Source organism: Struthio camelus, chromosome 3 (assembly GCF_040807025.1).
Source record: "Struthio camelus isolate bStrCam1 chromosome 3, bStrCam1.hap1, whole genome shotgun sequence".
NCBI classification, from domain to species: Eukaryota; Metazoa; Chordata; class Aves; order Struthioniformes; family Struthionidae; genus Struthio; species Struthio camelus.
The window spans coordinates 11,723,852-11,744,048 of NC_090944.1; the positions used below are offsets into that span (position 1 = coordinate 11,723,852).

The 20,197-nt window shown below is 41.7% G+C and overlaps 1 protein-coding gene across 6 annotated transcripts in view; it reads left to right on the forward strand.

Moving 5' to 3' along the window:
- Positions 1–20,197, forward strand: part of PKHD1 (PKHD1 ciliary IPT domain containing fibrocystin/polyductin) — a 280,498-nt gene that overhangs the window by 89,969 nt on the left and 170,332 nt on the right. For all 6 annotated transcript variants that reach the window (XM_068936956.1, XM_068936955.1, XM_068936957.1 and 3 more), the window contains exons 36-37: positions 3,884–4,034; positions 16,728–16,940. In XM_068936956.1, coding sequence (XP_068793057.1) covers positions 3,884–4,034; positions 16,728–16,940 — 364 coding nt within the window. The remainder of the gene's footprint in view (positions 1–3,883; positions 4,035–16,727; positions 16,941–20,197) is intronic.

Below are 20,197 nucleotides of genomic sequence, written 5' to 3' on the forward strand. Positions count from 1 at the left end.
TGTGAATAATCCCCTGTGGGGAGGGGAATGTTCTTGTCCCAGTTGGCTGTGGGCAGAAGGAAAGGGTCTGGGGACTCTGCTTGATGAAGATATTTGCAACATGGCCACGTAACCCTTTGAGGGAGAAGGTGGCCTGCCTCACTGTTTTTTTTGGAGGGGTCCCAAGGGAATCAGTCTGTCCCAGCGGCTGTGAGAACGTCCTCAGCCTGCATGGACCAGAGAAGTCCCCATGCCACCCTTAGGGTGTAGAGACAGCAGTATTCATGTCTGCAGGGTCAAGCAATGTGGGTTATGGCCTGCCCCAAGCTGGCTGCAGAGCAGCTAAAGAAGATAAGACATGATAACCGAGGAGGTTTCCCAAGATCACATGGCAGGAGATTAGCAGGGCCAGGAGAGAGCTGGGATTTCTAGAGCTGTGAGTGTCAGCCACCCTGGCAGATGTGGGATGTGCTGTTAGTTTGTGTGTGTTAGTCTACGTCATTTTACCATGGGCTGCTGAGCAGGAATTGAACATCAGCTTCACCACCGCTCAGCCAAGGACTTAACGAGTCCGTTATAATTGGAGGTAGCACTGTACTGTTCCTCAAGAAAAGAGGCAGAGGGAACTCATACAGGATTCACAAGGTCCAGGCAAACTGTACTTGTGGTGTAGGGCAGTTGGTCTTTGCACTAGCCTTGCACTATACTATACTTCTTTTTTTGGTTAACGATCCTATGGAGGTGCTCTTCCCTCTAATGGTCTGCTGTCTTCTCCTGAATCTTTTCTGACTTCCTAGGCTTGCAAGGAGTCTGTCTACTCAGGAGTACTGGTCTGGGCATGCCACTGAGGAAAGGGCATAGGCCTGGAAAAGAAGGTTGTCAGATGAAACCTTGTGCTATCTCAGTTTATATATTTCCCTCCATCAGTGAGATATCTTTCTTCAATTACTAAGGAACAACTTTCCCTCTAGTTCCCCTATACTTTCTTCCATACTGTGGCAACCTGCAGTGCATTCCTTGAACAAACCTCCTTTTCTCCTTTCAGGCGAATACATTCTTTAGACCTATTCTTGCCATGATGACACAAGGATGGCACAAGTGATTATAAATTGCACTTTGTCCTGTGCTATTATTTGATGTTCATTTCTTTGCTTAAAAGAAAAAAAAATTAGAAATCATTTGAAAGATGCACACTCAGGTGGTGCAGGTGGCAGCAGACTAAACCAGGCATCTTCTCACGGCAAACGTCCCTTTTCTTCCCTGGGCTAAACATCCAGCTGATGTGAACATTTATTTTCTTCTTTATGACTTGTAGGCTTGAGGTAGGTCCTCTGGAATCACTGGAATCAGCCTCGGGAACAAAAAGTAAGGTAAAAAGCACCATGTTCCCTGAAGGCAAAAGTAATCCTTTGGTTATAGATTGGGTGCCACCACAGAGAGCTCTCATGATCTTGGCAAAATCATTTTATCCCTCTATGTAATCATTCTTGGACATTAATTTTTTTTTTTGAGTAGTTAAAATTTAGTTTCTCTATCTTTGTTTAGGTTGATGATGTAGGGACTGCCTCCTACTGTGAACATATGTGTCATCTAAATAATGGAGCATTTGGTTCCAGCATATTTATATCTTTTCTGAGTTACAGTTTTAAGGTAGTTGATAGTTCTTAGTTTCGCAGAGGGTTTCAACCATTCTCTAGTGCCTTGAGATCATTTGCTCATACAAGCTGTTGGTTTTATGCCAGATGGTATTGCTCTCTGTAACTGGTAGAACTGAGGGGGGGGTGTACCATCTTCTAAGGGGCGACAACAGAGGCCTGGTAAAAATAGCTTAAATAGAAGTGTTCTACAGAGAGGACCTTAAACAAAGAGCTTGGGTGTTTTCTAGTTAGAACTGGGATCTGTCTTAATAAAAGTCAAAGTCAGAAGAGGGGTTTATTTTTCTCATTTTTTTTAAGACTTAATTTTGTAAAACTTCTACCCAACCGTTTCTAAGTTTTTCGTGCTAACAAGAAGAACAGCCTAGAATATTCCTTATATCCTTATTTTCCCATTAGAGTTAATTGGGGGACTCCTAGTGACTTCATTGGGCCTTAGATGAAGCCAGTTAAAAAAACCTTAGAGAAATGTTCTGATGAACTCGACCATTTCACAACAACTGCATCATCCAGTGTTGTCCTAGCAGCGTTACAGAGACTGACTAAAGTTGTGCCAGGCAGGAACTTAGGGAATTTGCAATTTCGTGCTATGAGTGGCTTACTAAGCAGTATATTGGAGAAACATGTGCCTTGACATTAACTGTGCCCTCTTCTATCCCCTGCTCTGACAAAAAAAAAAAGTTTGTCTTGATCTTTTTCAGTGGATCTATTGCTTATAGCCTGTGTATATTGTATATAACCTGTTTCAGTGCACTACCAGTGAAGGATAATTCACAGCCTCTCTAGAAAGACATTTTTCCAAGATATCTATCCTCTCAGCTAGTAAGTTTGTCCTAAATTGCTTTTTTTTTCCTTTTTTTTTTTTAGAAGATGGTACTTGTCCTATTATACTTAGCAGCCGTGGAAAAAAACAAGCTGTTTCTTGTCCTCTCTGTAACAGTTGTGTACAGATGTGAAGGCTTATCTGACTCCCTCTGACGTCAGGGACGTAGCTCCCCAGATGTTCTCCCTGCATGCGTGTTAATTCAGTCCCAGGCTTCATTCTAGATTGAACTAAGTAATTCCCTTCGCAAGGAAGTCACTGAATGGAGGAGAGAAAATACCAGGATCCACACCTTGCAGACAGGACAGATAGAAGCCAGTTGTATCTTTTAGTCTGGGGACCAACATTTATTCCCTGATGCAAATAATTAAGACAGTAGCCACCATGTGATATTTATCAGAGCTCTTGTTTTTCAAGTTGCAGTTCTCCAAGGCAAGACAATAGCACAGCTGAAAAAAAATAACTATTGCAACACCACCAATGTTGATTCACCTTAAGTACAGCTCCCAAGTAAAAGCTGTAATGAACATGATGTGCTGTGATTGAAAATGAATTAACTATACTTTTCTTTTGTATGGAGGTTATTCTTCCCACTGCTGTTTTGGATTAGCAAACCCAGTGAGGACCACAAAAATTTCCATGTCTGGTTTTCCTCCTAGATCAGCTGAGGCTGTTCTTGCTAGTTCGTATGTGATTCCACAGGAATATTTTATGAATATATATGTCCACTCTGGTGTACCCGTCTTCTCACACAAATACACACACATTCCTCAAGAAATCAGTCAAACCTTCACTGCAAAATGGGTGCTGAAAATTCAGAGGTGAGGAGGAACCATCACTGGTGACAGGCAACTGTTGTTTCACCATTGCTTGTCATGAGCCAGGCTATTTGTCTGCTGTTTTGAAGTCAATCAGCGCTATGCTTCATTTGGAACTGATGTGCGAGCTTTTAAAAGAGAGGTGCTAATAATACTGGATAAACTGACAGAGGAGAAAAGGTATTTGAAAGGAAGAATGTCTATAAATGGGAATGAGTGGCAGGAAAACTTTTGAAAAAGTCTGTAAAAGAAAATATTGCCCTTCTAAGCAGAATATTTTAATTCAAAACACTTCAGGCTGTTTTTATGACTTTATCAGGACTTTATGTGCAGTTCTGCTTTTCGGGAGGCAGAGAGAGACCCACAACAAGCCCCTTATTTACCCGAGAACAACACCATATGGCGCAATCCCCAAATTGTAAGAGGCATTTCCAAAGGCAAGAACCTCACTACCTCAAACACCCACCACTTCTTTGCTCTGTGCCGGGTCCTGCCAGGAAAGTAGCCGGCATTGTGCAGCGTCTCCTTTGCTGCAGCTTTTCTGCAAGCTCCCTTCCTGAAGGGTGGGAAGGGATGAATTTTAATCCTCTCTGGGTCTTTTTTTCCAGCTTCCCCTTCAGTTTTGCGGCCGGTGGGCCGAGGACTGGAGCTGGCCTGCTGGCCACCAGCCGCGAGATGGCGATAACGTCACGATAGAAGGAGGCCGGACACTGCTGCTGGGGACCACCACCAACAACCTCAACCTGCTACATCTCAAAGGTCTGGAGAAGGGGTTTTCAGGGCTCTTATTCTTCCCAGGCCTGGAGTTTGTCACTGCCATGGTCTCCCCTTCCCCCAGCTCCTGCAGTGAAGGAAACACCTGGCCAGGCTGAGTCTGCCTGCTTTAGATACGTCAGGATGGTGATGGGGGAAGGGGGAAACATTTAATTATTATGTATGCGAATGGCATCGTTTTTGCTGTTTGAGGCATAATGAAAATATGAGCAGGAAGGCTTTTTTATTATTATTATTATCATTTTATTTTTTCCCCAGCTACTGAAAGCACTGCTGTCCTGAGTGGTATTCAGCGATAATGGCAGTGCTGATAACAATAATCAACACTGTTTTCTTTGGCATCTTTGAGGCAAGCGTATTGCAAAAGCCTTTACAAAATTAACGATGTTGCAGAATTACAGGCCACAGCTATAGCATGTAATAAATAATCCAAGATCCTAGAGCAGGGCTGGTAGAGTGTAAATAAACGAGCACAGCTATGTGGACAACATGGGTTTTCAGGGTTCACGTACCCTGGGGTAGACTCAGCGTCAGAGTCAGAAAGTAACAGTAACTCTGTGGGTGTTAAAGTAAAATTTAGAATAACTTGCTACACGGTGCCTGGAAATTAGTCTTCACTGGAAATTAGGCCCTGATTTTGCAAACTGTTGTACAGGTGCTCCATGTCAAGTGCATGAGTTGTTCTGCTTGAAGTTAAGCCTCTGTGTAAGTTTCTGCTGGATTGGAGCTTAAAAAGTTAAAAGACAATTTTGTAGTGGCTTAAGGACTTAGACTTACCTTACTGGCAAAAGTGATTTTACATTAAAATAACATGAAAAGTAACAGGTTTTCATTGAGAGACATTATGAAAAGCATGTATTTGACAATCATATTTTGATATAGCTATATATTTTATATAGCTATGTATTTTATATAGCTATATATAGCTATATAGCTATATATTGATATAGCTATGAATGATCAGTCTGTAAAGATAAAACTTTGATAGTTTATCCTTATTGTGCAAATATTTCTACCTTTGCATTTGGTCAAACTAGGCTCAGAGCTTTTCAGAACTGCTACACTGGGCAATTTTCTCACTTAAAAAATCAAATAAGAATTTCAGATTAAAAATTTGAAACATTTTAGTCTGATTTTCTTCCCACTCTCCCCTAGTTGAAAATCCTAAATCTAGATGATGCAAGATTCTTCTAAACCCCAGTGTGATTATCGCATATAGTAGAGGAGACAGGTGAGAGCTCCAGACCTCTGAGACTTTTGGTTGCCAGTCTGGATGAGGATTTTAGGGCTCAGCCTCTGTCTTTGTGAAGAAGTAGGGCACACCATTGTAGCAGAAGCCCTTTGGGCCAACTCAAACGCATATCTGATCTGTGAGCGAAGACTTATAAAGTGAATGGAGGTCTTGTTGAATTTAATGAGGTCTGGAGCGGTATCTTTATGACTTTAGCTCATCTTGCATTCAAATCATTTCTCCTTTTTATCACATTTTCCAAGAAGCTTGTTTTATAGTGTAGATTCAGTTATTAAAGCAGCATTAAAATATCCTACATGCTATTATTTTCAGCATAGCTACATACCAAATATAGGTGGTTCCATTTTAGGAGCAGAAACCTACAGGGTAATTATTTTTCTGAGTTGATTTTTTCCTGGAGTTTTCTTGTTGCATCCACCCCCACTAACACGAGTGCGGCTAGTTGTTTTGCCTTGGCGTGATTTGAAGGTAAGACATGCTGAGATCTACTCTGTTTTGAGAGTGGGTGGGATTCATCTTCTCTAGCCCTACCTTTCTTTAAGTTATCTAGCCCAGAGGAGATGTTTACGCTCCTGTACGGATAGAGTGAAACACACACCACCAAAGACCTGTTCATCTGAGGTATTATAGATACCAATCTTAAGATGAATCACAGTTAGGTGATCCCCTTAGAATAGCAACTACTGAGTCTGTGAACGCATCAAGTAATTGCCAGGTTTCCCCAGCTGCAAGATGGGCATGATGATAAACCCTAACCTGCAGGCGGGTGTAGCTACATGCTTCGACTGAAGAATAAGATGAAGTGTTTTTCTTAGTTGGGGCCCAGAGAATCGGATTAGACTGTAGCTCTGCTCTCTTTGTCTTTAATGGTTCAGGAGCGGACTGTCTGCGCACTCACAAGCTTAAGATATAACAAACATTACAGATGGAAAAAACCTGTGAGGCCACTGAATCTGCTTGTCTGCCAAGGCACTGTTATACCCAATTGTCCTTTTCCTGGTGCTTTATCCAGCAAACCCAGCATGCTTTTATGGGCTAATTTCTCAAAATTCCCTGTTCTTAAGAGACCGTGAGGATTCTGAACACTAGCTCTGAGGGGTGCTCCTGTCCTCTTGATAACTTTAACATTGCAGAAATTGTTTTAAGGTTTTTATAACAAGGATGTCACCTACATCTACATCATTAAGGTGGCCCTGCTCTGGCTGTGTGTCAAGTGGGAAGTTGCAGGCTCTGGTAGTGACCAGCCTATCTGGACGGAAGATCTGGAGGCCAAGAGCAATAGTGAAATAGGATTAGGCATCTGGGTCATACAGACTGCCTCTGCCTGCTGTGACGAAGGTTCAGGAGCTTCCGCTTCCTCCGTGATGAGTGGAATGTGAGCGCTTGGCTATTGGCAGGGGAAAGTTTAATAGCCAGGCTGAGAAAATGCTCAGAAGGTACAGATGAAGGAAGAGATACAAGACAGGTAGATTGCACATGTCCCTGCTAATTCAGCAGACTGCAACTTATTTTTGTGATTCCAGCATCTCGAGTATGGAAATATTTATGATAACTCAGGACAGAGAAATTTGCTTTACACAGACTGAAAAAGCCACTTGTTCTCCTTACTGGAAAGTGTCAGGGCTCACTTTTGGGGTGATACTGCTGGAGCTGAAGGTCCCAGGTCTTCAACCATCTAACTGCCTTTGCAATGGCAACCTTGAGGCGACCGTTCTTGCAGGCATAAGGGAGAAGATTGCTTAGGCCCTTCTCTGGAAAAGCCATAATGTCACTTCTCACAGATCTGTTTATCCCCCATGACTGGTAGCCCTCGCTGCATCTTATCCGCCCTGCTGGGACCAGCAAAGCTAATTCCATGGTCAGACTCCAGGCTGAGGCTTTGCGAAATGTCTCACCCATATCTTCTGTGGTCTCTGCCTCTGAAAACTTGTGATACATACTTAAACTAACCCAGCCTCCATGGCACCACAGGTAATCTAGGCTTTTTTCAAACTACCAGATCCCCTAGAAAGATTAGACAACTAGCAGATCCCAAAGACATCCATGACAGTGTCAGATCTTCAAACTCTGTCCCAAGAGCGATGCTTATCTCTGAGTATTTTGAATCCCCCAGAATCCACACTCAGATACTCACACGAGGATATGGCTAGAACAGGTCCTACAGGTAGACCTAGGGAGGAGATAAACTTACATATCAATTTTATTTGACTTTTCCTAGGCTTTGATTCTATTAGCAAATAGCATTGAATATTAGCTGATACACCTGCATAAGTACTTATCAAATTACTAGCATTTCGATCACTGCCGATAACAACTGGGCTTGAATTGGCTGGAAGAAGGAAGACGCTTTTTCCTCTGCTTTCCTGTCTCTCGTGTCAGCCAGTCCTTACACTCGTTTCAGAAACCCTTGTCAGTAGCCAGAGCTAGAAACGCTTTGTACTGCGGTGTTTGCTATGCCATTTTGCTCAATCCATTTGGGACGTGCATTGTGTTACTTTTTTCAGGCAGTTTTCTGTTCATATTTTCTTTTTTTAATCAGGCAGAGACATTACAATTAAAATACCGTAAAAGCGATTCTGGCAGTATTGCAATAAGCATGTTTTTTAATTAAAGAAAGAACATGGGATGTACAAATAGTACCAGCTAATGGGAAATTTCATCCAATGTATTTTTTAATTGAGATTTAAAAGGAAGAAAAGTCAGCTCTATTTTTCCCTGTCACTATGTGATATTTTCCTACACTGCTACAATGAGGTGTATCAAGTCTGCAATAATTACAGCCACAGAGCCTTAAAATCCCAGCTGTGTTGAGGGAAAATTAAAGGAATCTCTTTTAAAATTTTTTAGCATTTTTTTTCGCATGAACTCAATATTTTTCAGTAGGGTTCAGCTCTCAGGGCTGGACATTCCCAGAGGTAGCGTTTAAAGGTCCCAAATCTGTAGCAATTAGATGTTTTTTTCACTTCTTCCCCTAGCTATAAATCCCAGTTTGTGTTTGGGTATGGTGCGCAGGTATCTCTTCCCAGCTCTGTGTAGGACAGGATTACAACATGTACATTAGATTCCTAGGGCTCTTGCTTGCCAATGAAATTGATTTTCTGCATCTTCTGTAGTTCTCGAGGCTCCTCTGAGGCTTCCTAGGATGAGCAGATTAGTGGAAGCTAATCCAGGCTGTGCTAACAACGGGAACCGCATGCTGCTCCCGCAGAGACCGGGCTGAAATCCGAGGCAGCGCAGTCTCCCTCCTCTGCGTGCTGGCATGAAACAAGGGAACGTGCCTGTTTCTGAGAAGCAGATGCTGCTTCTGACCATGTGATAGAGAGATCTACTGAGTCCGGCTACATCTATCCTAGATACTAATCAGTCCCTGATTACAGTAGGAGCTTCACGTTGTTAGTACCTCACACACCTTTATGTATGTGGTACAGGAATATGGCTGTTGCTATCTGTACAGACTGGAAACTAAGATCTAGATCTTAAAAAAAAAAAAAAAAATAACTACACTTAAGTCTACATTAGGAGCCCAGAGTTACAGAGAAAGCATACTGTATAACAAGGAGCTGAATGTGAGTTTCTTAAGGTTTGAAGTATTGCACTGAACCCTCTTCCTCTGATGGTTTGAAAGAGCATGCATTATGGTGCAGTCTTGCTGTGGAATAGGCTTTCATTAAGACCAAAGTCCAACCCACTGTGCTAGATATCGAGAGACAAACCCTATCTGTAATATCTTTAAATTCAAATGTCGAAAACCACAGGAGAATGAGTAGAGAAGCATAGCAAATGCAGACACGCTGATCTAATGGTCACCTAGGCAAGCTCTAGGCGAGCAGGAAGATAATGCCACTCCCTCGACATACCATGCTCCTTTGCCGCCCCCAGCGTCCTCCTCCCTTGATGACTGTGAAGCATATAATAGGTGCCTATCCCCTCTAGATTTTAAATAGCCCAAGGACCTATTTTTTCATCAGACTCATTTGCATGATTTTTACCCTGATGCATTTGTGAGGGTCCCCTGGAAAAATCCTCCCAATTCTGGAGCAAAATTTCTCTCGCTGCTGGAACTCAGGTCTTGGGATTTCCTGGCACTGATTAACAGCAAAGCGTCTGCTTTCACCTGCTGTATCCCTGGCATTCACCTTGCATAGCCAAACTGTATATTTAGGTAGGACATATCCTGACATTTGCATATGTATGATATTCAGTAGATCCCAGATGATTGGCTCTGATAACATGCTGTCAAATTGCATCAAGGAGTGTCTACACCTCTTCCCCACCAGGCTAGCTCTCCTCTTGCAGACACATCGAAGGTGTTACTAAGTTTTGGCTGCTACCTCTGAGATGAAGAAATAGAAGGACTTCTTTGGAAGAGATGCCTGTTGCAGTGTCCTCTGGGTTGCCAATCTGAACTGCCTTTGCTTGGCTCCTGTGCTGTAAGGGAAGAGCCCAACCAGCCTACACAGGTGCATGTGCCATCTGAACAGATGGCTGTGAGCACATGGAGCCAGAAAACACAGCCTTGGCAGGCTTGGGAGAAGTGCTCAAGCAGCTGCTGGTTCCTAGCTCAGAGACAGATTAAAGCCTCAGTCCAAAAATCATTGGAATGCAAGCTTAACTTTTTAGTGTGTTTGTGACTTCCTGGTGGAAATGCTCAGGTACTTCAGTTCATGGCTAGTTTGGGATCTGTACCTGTATATTACAAGGAGGGTGGAGGAACAAATACAGCAGGATAGAGAGTTTTGGACTCTTGGTTCATGCAGCCTCTGGAATAGACGCAATATAACAAACTTATTTTTCTCCTTTGTATCTTGCTCAGCAATGGTCCAACCTGCAATGAACTTTTATGGCTCATCCTAACATCAAGTGAGCATGTCAACAGGGTACAGGTCCACGAAATAATCGGTTGTTCTTATTTAAGGCTCATAGACTCTACACTCCTCTTTACGTGCACAGGAGGATCTTTGTTTTTTTCCTGCTAGGAAACCCCACCAGGCACAGCCTGGGAGCCAGGGAACAAGTGATAAGAGGGCTGCCAGCATACTGCAGCCTTGTTGCGCAGAATCAGTTGTTTCGTAAAGATGTTCCAGCTCCAGCAGTTGCCTCTTGCTGTTTGCCACTCAAGGGTACTTGCCAGCAATATAACTTGAGAGACTGAGCCTCTGGCTCATGCAGGATTCTGTAGATTCGTCATGTGAAACACCAAGCAAGAGAAATTGGGAACAGTAAACTGAAGGCGGTGGAAATATTAGTTATATATGGCCATAGCGTGCCCACAGCACAGCCAGAGCAGGTCTTCCTTGCACAGCCAACCTCACGGTGATGGAATGGACTAGTCCAGTTGAGATGATCTTTCTATCAGCAAATCCTCTTCCACAGACAGGAGATTTTCTTCTAGTTAAAGGGCTGTGACACAATGATATGTAAGACAATTCTTCTGTTAGTACTCTCCTAACAACTTCAATTATTGATCAAAAAAAAAAAAAAAAAAGATCTCCCAAGACTATCCAGCACCTTTCTTGAAGTTTGCTTGCTTTAAAGCTTCACTTAGCTTTGCATAAAGAAGTGGAATTAAATTTGGTGACAGTCACTTTTATCCTAGCTCTCTAATGAGCTGTTCATTAGAAAAATTAGGTTATTTCTCAGGATGGACTTATATTGATGGTGAATGCTAAAGTGTTGCCTCAAAAGATAATAATAAAAAAAGCCCTCAAAGTAAAAGGTGCTCTTTGGAATGGGTATTTTGCTTCCTTCTGAGTTCAGGAAATCCCTGGAGCATTCTAAATCACAACCTAAATAATAATGAGAAAATCAGCAGCCCTTTTATACGTTCCAAGAATGTCTATATTAGAAGCATTTAAAAAAAAAATTGAGGTTTTTGAGAAGGGATGTCCTTATATGCGAAAATGTGAATCAATCTCGATATCACAGAGGCAAGGAGAAACTTTCCACAGTAATCTTCACAAGCCCTGACTCCATGGATGTTTGCTCTTTTCTTTCAGAAGTGCATGACGCAGCCTTTTTGGAGGGTAAAGACTCTGGGTACGTAGGCTGTGTGTTTTATCCAATTTGGCACTGTCTATGAGCCACTCAAGGGCTCCTGACAGAATGAAGTGGTAATCTTTCCACTACCTTTCCTTTTGAGTGTTTTCTCCATCATTTCCCAAGGATCTAGGAAGAGGAATGTCTCTACACAGAACCAGTTCTACTATTGGCATGCTGGGGCAGTAGTTATTTTCATAGAAGATTACAGCCCCCACTTTATTATCAGCTTTGGTTTCTTCAATATTCCCTCACATTTTTTTTTGGTCTCTGTTTCTCCCCTCCTCTGGGAAAGATGGAGTTGCCTATAGATTGATTTTTCTCTCTTTCTTCCCCCCCCCCCCCCGCCTTTTTTTTTTTTTTTAAGTAAAGACAGATAAAGAAAGATTTCTTTTCCTGGAGGAGAGGTGGAGGCTAATTGCTGGGTTAATTGAGAAGAATGGTGCTTCTGATGTTCTCACAAAGTATCAAATAGCTTCAACATTTTTCTCCCCCCTCTCCCTCACTCCACCTAAAGAGACCCATTGAATTAGCACATTACTGTACAGAAGTGATTATGAGTTTAATTGTATTTATTTTGGTTGATGGGGAGGCCATCATAACAGTAATTGATTGATTTTTATAAAATCACCCTCAAGGTCATATGTAGGACTTTGCTTTCCTGCGTAGCCATAACAAACAATTTGAGGGTCACAGCCAAAGGCTCAGTTGAGCAATATTCTTGCTTTCTGCCTTCAGAGAAGGGGTCAAGTGCAATAAAGGAGGGAAGCAAAACTTTTATTTTCTTTTTAAAAAAGGGGAAGACAGTCTTGTAAAGCAGCAGCTGTATATTTATTCTGATCCAATGAAAACAACAGAAATACAAAGAGCTGATGGTTAGAAGGACCCTATATGAATTTTAGGCATAAGTATTTGTACGTTTGGCTGGAGTTTTTTTTTTTTTTGTGTAATACTTGGATTTGTTAAATGACTAAATGAATAACCATTAGTGCTTACTTTTCTCTTCTAAGATGCTGTTGTTCTTCAGCTTTCAGCAGTTGGACTTTTCTGCTTGTGCTTTATTTCTGAGGACCAAGTGCCTTTTGACTTTGTTCTGGAAAGAATTCAGAAACTTTGCAAATAGTCAAGGTACAATGACATTATGTTGTGACCATGTATGTAGCTGATATATCTGATTCTTATGGAGGGTGTGTTCCCAGTGCTTCCACGCTGGGTCTGGCTGCTGCTTTTAAGGGAAAGCCAAAGCATCACATATAGCAAATTCCTTCTGGTGGAAGACTTGCAAGTCTTCACACCTTTGTAAAGTGTGCTTAGGGTTGTCATTGCACTTAGGGACAGAGAAGCTAGTTCTTGTTGCCCCAGCATATCCAAGTCTTCACATTCAGGGAGGGTAAACCCTGCTTTTGTGTAGGATTTCCCTCAGGAAGGGTCAAACCTGCAGCCTGAGCATGGCACGGTTTGTGCCTGCAAGCGGAATGAAAGGGCACTACTCCTTTAGAAGAGACCCTCCAGAGGCAGGGCAGAAAGAGGTAAATCCTAGAGCCTGATGGGAAAAAGACTTCTTCCCATGGCTGTCTTGAAATGCATGCGAAGGCTGCAAAGAGAGAAAGAGTGGAGAGTCTTGTGTGAGAAGTGCCCCCATCCCTGTCATCCCACAGGGAGGGGATACAAGAGTTTATGGGAGGAGTTTAGTATTTCTAAGCTAACTTGTAGACAAATTGAATGTTTTGAGTGGCCAAAATGTAACGGAAATTTGGGTAATCTTTTGGGGAACGTGTTGGAGGCAGCCAAGATTTATGATTTTTCAGTTAAAAGAAAGGGCAACTTTTGCTACTGGTCCTCCTGGTTCAGTGGTGCAGAATGGCTGCAATTAGAATATTCATTAAAAATCACGTGAGGAGAAGTGGAAACAGCAATGACTGCATTTCAGTGGGAATAAAGCATAGGAAGTCAATAAAGACTGTGAGGAAGATTGGTTTTTTATGTTAAGGGTAAAATAAATCGCAGTGATTTATAGTTCCATTCCTAGATTGCAGTGATAAAATTATTAATATTACTGCTATAAGGCAAATATATTTAATAAATATTTCTGGTCTCTGTGTGGGAAGGAGCAGGATGGTAAATTATATCACGAGAGGAAGATGGACCAGCAGTCCATTTATTGCTGAAGATGATGTTAAATAATATCTTTCAGAAATACACATTCTTAAATCAACAGGTCAAATTTCATCCGAAAGCCTTAAAACTGTTGGTAGATGAGTTCAATTGTCCATAAATATTAATTTTCAGCACATTTCAGAATACATGGGAAATTACAGAAGGCTGCAGAAGTCCTGATCCTGGGCCAGTATCTAGATAGGTAAAGATCAAACTATTGTCTGGTTAGTCTGATGTCAACCACAGGCTGAAATCGAAAACTAGATGAAGTTAAATGTTACAGTTGATTGAATCCATAAATAACTAAATCATACAGGGATACAGTGGATAATAGGCAAGATGTTTTATGGAGAAGAGGTTTTGTAAAAAATAAATAGATAAATAAATAAACCAACACCAATTCTAGTTCATTTGCTAAGAAAATTGCAAGCTTGATTCTGTACTTAATTATGTAAAAGTTAACTTCCAAAAGTTAATTCTATGAAGTATATGATAATGTGATGATTGATTGCGGATGACTGCACATTGCGAAACCATAGCTGTGTGCAACATTAGCGAAGCAAGATCTCGTGCCAGCTAGCAGACATGAAATACACTAACTCAAAAAGTAGTTTGTTAGTGGGCAATCTTTTTCATGTCTATCTGGATGCTATTGCCCATCACTGATGATCTGGAAGTAAATGGAGAACCATCACTGACTGTGTTTGTGAGTGCCATTCAAACCAAATGCAGATTTTCACAGCTGAATGGAGAGCAGAGCAGTTAGCAGCAAGGAATGAAAGCTGAGGTTACACAGTAAGTGACTTAATTGAGAAAAGTCGTAGTCTTGGAGAGAGTCAGGAGTTAGAACTTAGAGCACAGGTAAATACCTTCTCAGGAGAAAATGCTGTTTGTAAACCTCTCTGCAGTGCAATAGAGAAGGGTACAAAGAGAACCACTCTCTGCAAGTTAATCCCTGACAAGTTGCAATTGGAAAGAAAGCAGAGATCATGAACAGTGAGGAAGATGAGCTGTTGGAAAAATGAATTATAGAAAATGGTTGAGTGATGTCCCCAAGTCACTTAATTGACTCTCTGCCTTTCTGGAGGGTACACAGTAGCAAACACTGATGACTTGACTCTTCCAGTTGCTCAATAGTATGATGTGCACAGACCTTGAGGTGATATGATCTAATCGTTCCTTCAGTCCGTAAATTAATACCATCTTGAATCTTATACCTGTTTTGCTGTTTCTAGAAGCTTCAAACGTATCTCAGAATAAGTCTGAAATTTTGAATGAAACAAGCTGAAATTTATTCTGCTTTACAAGTCTGTATTCAGTAGCTTAGCAGAAATACATAGGGAAAGAGATAGCTTATACATAGGGGACTTGGTATTTGTGGGAGCAATCCGCTGGCTGACAACTGTTATAAGCAAGAAAACGTGGGATTAGCCCATTCCTTCTGTTAAGCATACTCAATATAAACTTATGTAGAACATCCTTAAGTGTAGGAAGAAAATATTTAATTGGTTGCCCTTATTCAAATACTGGCTTTCCTGGGATACTTAAAAATTAGGACAACCAAGCCAGCTTCTCAGAGCTGAGCCTTCCAGGGTTCAAAGTCTAACAATGATGTGTTATTGAATTTAATTTATTTATTTTTTCTTTTTAATTTCAAGTAGATAACAAGGTTCAGCCTATGCTGCCAATGAAAGCCCCTCAATGCAAGAATAAGTAAGGAGATCTGGCAAGGCAAAATGTGTTCAGCAGGACCGGATGCAACTGGGTAGGAAAGGCATGCAAGTGCTATGCCGCTCCCACATCATTATGAACAGTGGGACCTGATGTCAGGGAGCAATGATAAAGGGATATTTTTATCTGACTTTTGTACTAAAACATGTACCCTCATTCATTGCCTCAATATTGAAATTAAAGGAGAGGTCTGGGCTCCCTGATGTCTTACGCCAACTTATTTGGTAGTATCTTGTGGAGAAGGAAAGCCAGCTGGTCAGTAGGTGTGAATAGTAGGTCACGATTAAAAACTGCTAACACCGGCAAGAAGCTGATCATGGTATGAAATGTCTCAGTTATTAGCCACTTTAGATAAAGGAAAACACTGGGAGGGTGATGGTCCCTTCACAAGGAGTTCTGAGGTTACCTGGATTTTCTGGCTAGCTCCGGGGAAGCATGGCTTGACCTAGAAAGGCATATCCCAAATACAGAATGATTAGATGTGTGACAATCCATTCTGTGAAAATACACCATAAAAACAGTGACAGTTTCCTTCATAGGAGAGAAAAGGGAAAATATCTAGGGAGCTAAAGGAGCGAACTATCCTGAGATGATAGCACGGGATTACTGGCGAAGAACAAAGGCGGCATTCGACAGAGACTGAGTCAAAACCAAGGAATGGAAATGCCTGTTTTATACACTATGCATAGTTAGACCACAGAATTCAATGCCTCAAGAAGTCATTGAGACTAAGTATTAGAAAGATTTGAAGAAGGATCAGATCTATATTATTAACAAAGCCTCTCTGGTTATAAACTAATAGATGGTGGAAGGAAAGTGTTGGCAGGGAGATGAAATATTGTGCTTTGGGGTAAAGCTAACCTCTAATTAAGGATTAAAATGAGGCTTTCGTGGGATGGGAGATCATCTCACACGCAACTAACAAGGAAAACTTTCTTGTACTGTATTTTCAAGCATCTGGTTTTGAACAACAGTTGGAAGCAGTATGCAGGATTAAATCAACCACTGATCTAAACAAGTTGCCAGTTCCTATGTTCCGGAGCTCTTCTCCCTTCCTTTTCCGTGTCACAAATGGTTTATAATCTGAAAAGTTGTACATATAAAGTAAGTAGTAGGAGTATCCCTTTCTAACAGTTAGAGAGAGAATAGATTAAGACTAGGATTTTCCAAACACAGCTCCCTTACACTAAAATTGGAGAGAGTTAGATGTCTGCCCAAGCTGAATGGACTTGCTTAAGTCTAGAAAAACAGTCTGTGATAGAGTTGAAAAATGAGCTGAATTAATAAGGTCTTTACTGTGAAAAGGAGCACGCTGTTAAAAGCTGGTAAGTCTACAGGGAGAAGTACAGCTTGGATTTCTGCAGGAAACAACACGATCTTACCCTTAATCCCTTAACTTCTTTACAAGACCATTTGTTTCACCGAGCTCTTAAGCTCCTTTAACCATGAGATAACTGGCTATGAGACCAAACACTTGCATTTTGCTTTTCTGTTGTCTTCAGGTGGTAAACTCGTGTTTACTGGTCCCGGACCTGTAGAACTGCATGCTCATTATATCCTGATATCTGATGGAGGAGAGCTCTGGGTGGGGTCCTCCAAGGCCCCTTTCCATCACAAAGCACACATCTATCTGCATGGAAGCCTCCATTCTCCACCAGTATTTCCATATGGGACCAAGTTCCTGGCAGTGAGGAATGGGACCCTTTCCATGCATGGTGAGTACCTTTTTTCCTTGTCCTTTAAAAGCAAAGCACAATTAAAAAAGGTAAAACAAACAAACAAAAACACTCCAGAACTATTCAGAGAAAAAAACAGTTTTGGCCATGAAATTGCTTTTCTAAAAATAGTTGACATTATGTTGACGTACATTGACATTATTCTTTTGGGCCAGAATTCTCGTATTTTTACATTCACAATCAAACTCCTATTGTCACAGTATCTTATGCACAAATGCTCAATGCTCTATCCCCATAAGAGCTCCTATACTGGGGGCTGAGTCATTTTGAAAATTTGATCTGTAAGAAGAAACTAGATGAGATCCAGTAGTTATAAAACCCTGGCATTCATTTAATTACCTAGAGGATGGTTGGGTTTGTGCAAGTCTGTCCGCAAATTAAAGTCTTCATCCTTCCGAAACTGGACCTTAGATTTCTGTTGTACCATGTGGGTTTGCTCTGCTACTGAAACGTGGTATCCTTGTGCCCTCATTTCTCCCTATAACAACTGGCACATTTCCTTCCCAGCCAGTTAAATTGTTTGGAGAGGTGGACGGTTTCTGATGTTTCCAAGAGAGGCTGGTCTGTCACGTAGGTCCCATGGCCAGGCCAATGCTGCAGTCAGCAGCTTGTGCCAGCTGGAGTGTGATGCTACTTCTCTTAAAAGGGTCAGGAAAGTGTTCCTGGCACTGTATTTTCCCTTTCTCCTCCGTCTCTCCATGCTGAGCTGGACTCCCCTGTGCCAGCAGTCCCTCTATAGCGTTAGTAGCACAGCTGGCATCTCTGATTTTCTGGCGGTCCACACAGACACACCTGCTTAGCATACGTCCTTGCCATAAGTGACAAGCTCAGGGCTATGCAGGAAGACTGTGGCAATGCCAATAATTTTAGTCTGAGATGCCCAGTCCTCTGCTCTAACCAGAAGGCTTTTCGCTCAAAGGAAGCCCTGCGGCGCTAGAGCTGTAGGTTCCTAGAGTGTGGAAGAGACAAGGGAGAAAAAGGAGAGAAATTGGCTATGGGTTCGCACATGAATACACATTTCACCCTGCTTTAGGGGCCAGCGGAATCTGTATATGGAGCTTTTTGGATAGCTGTGAAATATAGGCATGAAATGGCCTTCCCTTGTTGCAGAAGATTGGATGTGGGATTCAAGTCCAAGCTCAACATGAATTAGAATATGAGTAAAAGGCACCCATGTCAAGCTCTTAACTAATGGGCTTTTTTCTAAATGCAGTATGTGTCTTAGGAGAAAATAAAAGCCAACACATATCTGAACCCCTCATCTCCCTCCCATATGTTCTTGCATGTCATATTGGTAGGCATTTGTACCCTCCAGCAGGACTTGAACTTATAACCTCCTGGCCTACAGGCAGAAATTTTACTACTTGAGCGTTACTGACACGTATGGCTCTCAGTCAAAAACAATGTAGGACACCAAAGGGTACAATCTGAGTGCACACAGGCAGCAAGCTGTACTGCTGTGCAGTAATCCCGTTAGCGCGCACATGCTCAGCAAGGTCAGGTGAGGTCAGTTGTTGGAGGGGAGTCCATAAACAGATGCTTTGCTGAAGCAGGAGGGAGGTTGGAGGAGGCTGGGGAAGATGCTCTTTGCAGTGCAGGGAAGTGTGGTCCTGCTCCGAGGCACGTGCCGAAAAGCAAGTGACGTGTTCTTGACCACTTTGTCAAGATGCAGTGAGGCTAAATTATTTAGTGCTCGCAAGCGGCTTTAATAATTTCAATAAACTGGCTTTGTAGAAAGGCAGAGTGTTTCTATCCCGCTTCCTAGAGGAGCTCTGTGAAAAAGATGGTATTAGATCATCTAGACTGAACTGACTGTCTGTTACTGGCCATTGAGTTTCACACAGTTATCCCAGTCTTGAGTTCAGTAACTTGCATTAGACTAAAGCATGCCTTCCAGAAAGGCTTGGTCTTGGTTTGAAGACATCAGGGGACACAGAAGACAGTCTTTTCTTTAAAGACTTGTTCCAAAGGATTAATTTTGTTAATAAACCACTTTTTTTTTGGTAAATGGAAAGTATTAAAATGTCTGATTTGAGTTTAACTGATACCAGCTCTCATTATTTCTCTTTCTATGTCCTCTCCCACTACGGTAAAGATCCTTCTCTTCCCAGTTTCACTGCTATAAAGAAGTCAGAATATTTTCCTTACACTGTCAGCGCTTTAGAGCAAGAGCCTTGACTTCTTCATAGTGTTTTGATTTTTTAGTCATATGGGAAAATACAATAGCATCTCCTTGTATCCAGGTGTGCTGTGCTGCTTCTCACTTCCTTTCCAAGCCTGTGTCATGAGTGCTGGGCTTGCTGTCTCAGCCCTTGCAGACAACCCATGAAATTACACACAAAACAGGGTAGAGGTTCATGGGGTCACTTTGGAAGTACAAGAGAGGGAAATAAACCCAAGTGTCCATGCTAGTACCCTCAAGAGGATTCTTGATGATATTCTTTACATTTTGTTCAGGGCTGTAATTTCCAGTGATCTCTCTTTCCTGAAAAATGCGAGAAGGTGAGGTCTGTGTTTCAATGAGTTTGAAATCCAATGACTAAACCTAATAAACTCAAGCTTTTACTGATATTGTCAGACTCTGCTGCAAACCCAGCTGGTCTGAAGCAAGTACCTGCTGTGCAGAGGCAGAAAGAATGTGGCAAAAGTCTGTGAAAATGGTGCTGTTATGGGTTGGATTTACCATTTCCAGTCAATTTTTATAACCCTAGTGTATCCAGAAGTGAGGAGCTCAAAGGCTTTGACGCATTAGCTGAACAGCAGAATGTGAAGCCATAGGTGGGTTGGTGCGTTAGTGGAGACATCTCTCGGCTTCAATTTCTTATAACTCATACAAAAAATTCAGTTTTGCTGTGAAGTCACTTTTAAGCTCATCACAACATGCAGTCCCAGTGCATGGCTGCAATTAAGATTTATTCAAACCATGTAATCTGCAATTAAGCACTGAAGCAGTAGAAGCCCTCTAGAAAATAAGATCGGAAGGAGTGTGTTCTTTTGCTGGATTCATATTGTTCACATCAAACAGAAATATGTTGTTCTGTTTCCAATTTAGCACCAGTCTGGCCTGTGATATAGAACAAATTGTTGAGCATGTCAGCCTCTTTCATATATATATATATTTATTATACACACACACACACACACACACACACACACACACACATAAATACACACACACACAGATACAAACGTTATCACAGATCAAAATCATTAAATAAACATGCTTTCAAATTCTT